Consider the following 5,668-nt stretch of genomic DNA (forward strand, 5'->3'; position numbering starts at 1 on the left):
AAAAAAAAAAAAAAACAGTATATCACATACTGTCCTGTGTTATTTTTCTTAACCACCAGTCCTCCCATGCTGGATATTTGACGTCCAGAGTTTCCAGTATAAATTGTGTTGCTTGATTATATTTTGTGTGACTGGCTAAAATCATGTTATTATAAGAGAATACACTGATACAAGCAGACTCCCCACAACTAGTGCAGTTCAGAGGGAGACAGTCAAGATGGTGGAAAGTGTTCAGAGTTCAGGAAGAACTTCGGTCTGTTGTTGAATCTGATGTGGAAATAACACCTCCTGCCTCACAATTTGTGACTAGTCTTTATGTACTTTTTTTTGCTGTAAATACATAAAAGGCTTTCTAAATTTTGAAAACCCACTATGTACCTGGCACATTGTAGGTATTGGTGTAATAGCAAGAACAAAGCCCCTGCCCTCAAGGAACACACGTCAGTTTAGTGCCGCAGGGTGATTGTTTACTGTCAGTAACACATGTGGGTGTGTGGGCCCATGAATATGAATGTTCATAAACTTTGCATGCTATTCTTAGTCTATATAGTAAATATTAGTAAAACTTAAGTTTTTGTTCTAAAAGACAAGTATAATAATGTTTACAAAGATTTGGTAAGCCTTTTTGTTGTTGTTGAGACAAGAGTCCCACCCTCTGCCTGAGCAGTGACATCCTAGCTCACCACAACCACAGACTCCAGCTGTGGGCATCCTGCTCCCTCAGCCTCTGGAAGCCACTGGGATTATAGGGACTGGCTGTGGTACCCAGCCGGGTTTTTCATTTTTTTAATGAGTCAGGGGTCTCACTCTCGCTCAGACAAGTCTCAAACTCCTGAACTCAAGCAATTCTCCTGCCTCAGCCTTTCACGGTGCTGGGATTACAGGTATGAGCCACCTTGCCCAGCCGTCTTTCATTTATATGAAGACCACAGTAATAATTTCTTTCCTAAGCTAGCTATTACTTGTTGAATGTCCATTGTATATATTCTTTTTTCTTTTTTATTTTTTTAAATTTCTGGTTAAGTGGGGGTACAAACAACCGGGTTGCAGTGTTTGCATTTGTTAACCTCTCGTAGTTGCGTCCAGTACCCAAGGGGGATACTATATATCCCCCCTCTTTGTGGTATATATACTGTGCTATATATACCCCCACTTTGTGCCCATGAAATGGGACCATACCAGTCCCCTTCCCCTTTCTTCCCTCCTTCATTCCTCCTCCCCCCACCTGGAATTGAAATGGAGTTTTTCTCTTATGTGGGCGTGTATTAGACCATCTACTGGCGTCCTATTAGTATTGTGTTCATTGTGTTTTGTATACGTTCTTTCTTTATTAACATAGCTCCAGGTGCTCCTTCAGTTCCAAGAAGAGGGCGTGGGGGTCATCGAGGTGGCAGAGGAAGATTTGGTATTCGGAGAGATGGTCCAATGAAATTTGAGAAAGACTTTGACTTTGAAAGTGCAAATGCACAATTTAACAAGGAGGAGATCGACAGAGAATTTCATAATAAACTTAAATTAAAAGGTAAGTTTTGCTTTTTCTGCTCAGAAAATAATTTTTTTATTTGAGACAGAGTTTTACTATGTCGCCCTTGGTAGAATGCTGTGGTGTCACAGCTCACAGCAACCTCCAACTCTTGGGCTTAAGCGATTCTCTTGCCTCAGGCACCTGCCCAGCTATTTTGTAGTTGAGCAGGTCCAGGCCGGGTTCAAACCCGCCAGCCCCCGGTGTATATCGCTGACAACCTAGCTGCTGAGCTACAGGTGCTGGGCCATCAGAAAATAATCTTATTTGATCTGTGAAGTAAAGATATTTTTCAAATTGTGTGTCTAATTTTATTTTATACAAGCCTTTGATTTTTATGGTATGTGCTTATTTTTCCTTAGAAGATAAACTTGAGAAACAAGACAAGCCTGTAAATGGTGAAGATAAAGGAGACTCAGGAGTTGATACCCAGAACAGTGAAGGAAATGCTGAGGAAGAAGATCCACTGGGACCCAACTGCTACTATGACAAAACCAAGTCCTTCTTTGATAATATTTCCTGTGATGATAATAGGTACACTCTTAAACTGTGTTATTCCTACAAAAGAGAAATACTCATATACATCTGTTCAGAGATATGTTCAGATTTGAATATTAGTAATTAAAACAGAAACATTCATGTAATAGCTAAGTAAGACCTTTTCTGTAGATCAAGTGAAGCCAAGGCTAAAGTGCTAATATTACTTTGAAGTTTGCTGATACAACATAACTCTTCCATATCATAGTAAATGTGGGTTTAGAAAATTGGCAGATTATTGTGAGGTTGATTTAAACCCCATGTAGCAAGTTCTGCTCCCTATTGAAGTTGTCTATGTTCTGGCTGAGGTTTGGTGCCACCCCGTGGCAATTGCTTGCTTCGGTTTAAATATGGATGGGGATGAGTCTGGGTCCTATGATTATCTGGATGGATTATCTAGGATGGATAATCAGCAACAATTCAGATACCTATTACCTTAGTTGGCACTGGATCCAGAGAGTGGGCCGGAAGCATACTGGTGGCTCAGAGACCTATCTTCCAGCTTCCAGCTTCCTGAGACAAGGTTTCACTGCCTTTGCTTTGTCCTCTTTAACATGGGGCAGAGTGGAAAGTGAAGTCAATTTCCATTCTCATTATATCAGAATTTTCATTTTATTGGAGCCATTATCCTGTTTCTTTATTGGCTGTTTCATTTGCAAGAAACTGGTATCAGTTATATGTTCACATGAAGTTTCAGGGAATGTTGTAGAAACATATTGAACTCATATGCCATGGATAACTTGTGATAACTTAGATAAGATACTTATTTTTAATCTTTAGGAATTACCTAAACTTTTGCCAAGAAATGTTCTTTTAAACCTGATACACTGAAGATTATTTGCTTTTATGATAGAGAACGAAGACCAACATGGGCTGAAGAGAGGAGATTGAATGCAGAAACGTTTGGAATCCCACTTCGTCCAAACCGTGGCCGTGGCGGGTACAGAGGCAGAGGAAGTCTTGGTTTCCGTGGTGGCAGAGGGCGCGGTGGTGGCAGAGGTGGTACCTTCACCACCCCTCGAGGATTTCGTGGCGGATTCAGAGGAGGTCGTGGGGGCAGGGAGTTTGCCGATTTTGAATATAGGGTAAGTAGTAGTATATACTTTGAGGTTGGTGCGCAGCTTTATGAGACTCAAAACATTTTTACTTTTATCTATTTTTGTGGGCATTAGAATAACCTCCCTTTTGACTTTTTCAATGGAGGATATGCCTCATTAGGATGTTTATATAATGTTAGGGAGGTCCAGGCAGGAGGATCACTTGAGGCCAGGAGTTTGATACCAGCCTAGTTAACATACCGAGACCTTGTCTGTACAAAAAAATTTAAAAGTTAGGCTTTTAAAATTTTAGCACAGTGTTTATGGTTCCAGCCACATACACAGAAGCTGTCGGATTCAAACTCAGCACGGGCCAGCTAAACAATGACAGCTGCAAAAAAAATACCTGGGCATTGTGGCAGGCACCGGTAGTCCCGGCTACTTGGGAGGCTGAGGCAAGGGAATCATTTAAGCCCAAGAGTTAGAGGTTGCTATGAGCTGTGATGCCATAGCACTCTACCAAGGGCAACATGGCACTCTGTCTCAAAAAAAAAAATGTAACATTTTGCTCAGGCCCTTTTCCCCATTCCTTCTGCCTAAGGAGTTCCGTCGGCTCCTCCTTATGAGCAGTCATGCGGGTGTGTATACACACTTACTCTCATTCACAGTGTGCGTATTTGTTGGCGAGATCGCTCTCTCCCCCTCTCTTTTATGAACTTGTCCAGTGGTAGCTTCTAACCAGTTTTTCATCTGGGACCTTGTATGTTTCTGCACTACATTTTTCTTATCTGCCTTGTATCCTGCTGTTAAACTCTCATAATTGGAGAATAGTTGAAGAATAGATCAATCATAAACCTCTTCTGCAACATCTTCCCTTGTGGGAGCTGGGAGCTTACTCCTCCCAGGGCATCCATCCCATCCCACAAATACATTGTTCACATTTAACAATTGTTCACAAAATGACAACAAATTTTCCCTATATCTTCAACCTGTTGGTTTGAGTCCACCCTTGGAAGTGCACAGAATGAAAAAACAGCTATTGGGCAGCGCCTGTGGCCGGAGGTGGTGGGATGAAACCCAGCCCCGGCCAAAAAAAAAAAAACAACAGTAAAACAGCTGTTCTATTTCCTGTGTATGGCTGGATCATCATATCTTCCTCTTAATACTCATTAATAAATCTTTGTTGAGCAACCACTGTGTGCTGCTACATGTATTTTTTTTTTTTTTTTTGAGACAGGGCCTGACTGTATTGCCCTGGGTAGAGTGCCACGACACATACGATCCTCTTGCCTCAGCCTCCTGAGTAGTTAGGACTACAGGCGCTCACCCCAACACTGTTTAGTTTTTAGAGATGGGGTCTCACTGTTGCTCAGGCTGGTTTCAAACTCCCTGAACTCAAGCACTCCACCGCCTCAGCCTCCCAGAGTGTTCAGATAATAGGCGTGAGCCACCACACAAAGCCTCATGTACTTTTTTGAGACAGAGTCTCATTCTTTTGCCCGTGCTAGAGTTCTGTGGTGTCAGCCTAGCTCTCAACAACCTTAAACTCCTGGGCTCAAGTGCTCCTCCTGCCTCAGCCTCTTGAGTACCTGAGACTACAGGCACCTGTCTAGTTTTTTCTGTTATTAGAAAATGAGGTTTTGCTCTTGCTCAGGTTAGGGTCAAACTCCTGAGCTCACTACATCTTCCTACCTCTGCTTCTACCTCCCAGAGTGCAGGGATTACATCCTTTTTTTGTTTGTTTGTTTGAAACAGAGTCTCGACTCATCACCTGTAGCTCAAGTGGCTAAAGCACCAGCCACATAGACCAGAGCTAGCGGGTTCAAATCCAGCCCAGGCCTGCCAAACAACAATGACAACTACAACCAAAAAATAGCCGGATGTTGTGACAGGTGCCTATAGTCCCAGTTAGTTACTCAGGAAGCTGAGGCAAGAGAATCGGAGGTTGCTGTGAGCTGTGATGCCATTGCACTCTACCAAGGGCAATAAAGTGAGACTTTGTCTCAAAAAAAAAAAAAAGAGAAAGAAACAGAGTCTTATTCTGTTGCCCTGGGTAGAGCGCTGTGGCGTCATAGACCACAGCAACCTCAAACTTGTGGGTTCAAGCAGTCCTCTTGCCTCCGCCTCCCAGTAGCTGGTACTACCATGCCTGCTACCACACTCAGCTAGCTTTTTCTATTTTTAATAGAGATGAGGTCTCGCTCTGGCTCAGGCTGGTCTCAAACTCTTGACCTCAAGTGATCCTCCTACCTCAGCCTCCCAGAATGCTATCATTACAGGCCTCAGCCACTGTGCCCAGCCCTGCATTTACTTATTAATGCAAACTTGTTTTTAAAGCCATGTCATGTTTAGTCGTTTTGAGTCTTGATCTACACTAGTGTCTATTTGACAGATAGTCCAAACTCTGTCAGACTCAAAGGAGCCTCAGGCATGGCTCTGATGATGAGAAAAGCTCTAATATTACATTGTACTGCCTGCTTTTCTTACTATGTGAGGGTCCCATTTGATAGATTCAGCCCTGTTTCTCATTTACCCTTCAACCTATCTGATTCAAGCAGGTTGACTCATGGTC

General features: G+C 42.7%; 1 protein-coding gene across 4 annotated transcripts in view; it reads left to right on the forward strand.

Moving 5' to 3' along the window:
• Positions 1-5,668, forward strand: part of LSM14A (LSM14A, mRNA processing body assembly factor) — a 64,703-nt gene that overhangs the window by 53,896 nt on the left and 5,139 nt on the right. For 2 of the 4 annotated variants that reach the window (XM_003798443.3, XM_003798442.3), the window contains exons 7-9: positions 1,340-1,522; positions 1,885-2,056; positions 2,913-3,144. In XM_003798443.3, the coding sequence (XP_003798491.1) occupies positions 1,340-1,522; positions 1,885-2,056; positions 2,913-3,144 (587 nt within the window). Of the gene's footprint in view, positions 1-1,339; positions 1,523-1,884; positions 2,057-2,912; positions 3,282-5,668 lie in introns of those variants that run through there. The other 2 variants (XM_023518355.1, XM_023518354.1) reach the window with 2 other exon arrangements.

This window comes from Otolemur garnettii, unplaced genomic scaffold (genome assembly GCF_000181295.1).
Source record: "Otolemur garnettii isolate 467f Iridium unplaced genomic scaffold, OtoGar3 scaffold00135, whole genome shotgun sequence".
Classification (NCBI taxonomy): domain Eukaryota; kingdom Metazoa; phylum Chordata; class Mammalia; order Primates; family Galagidae; genus Otolemur; species Otolemur garnettii.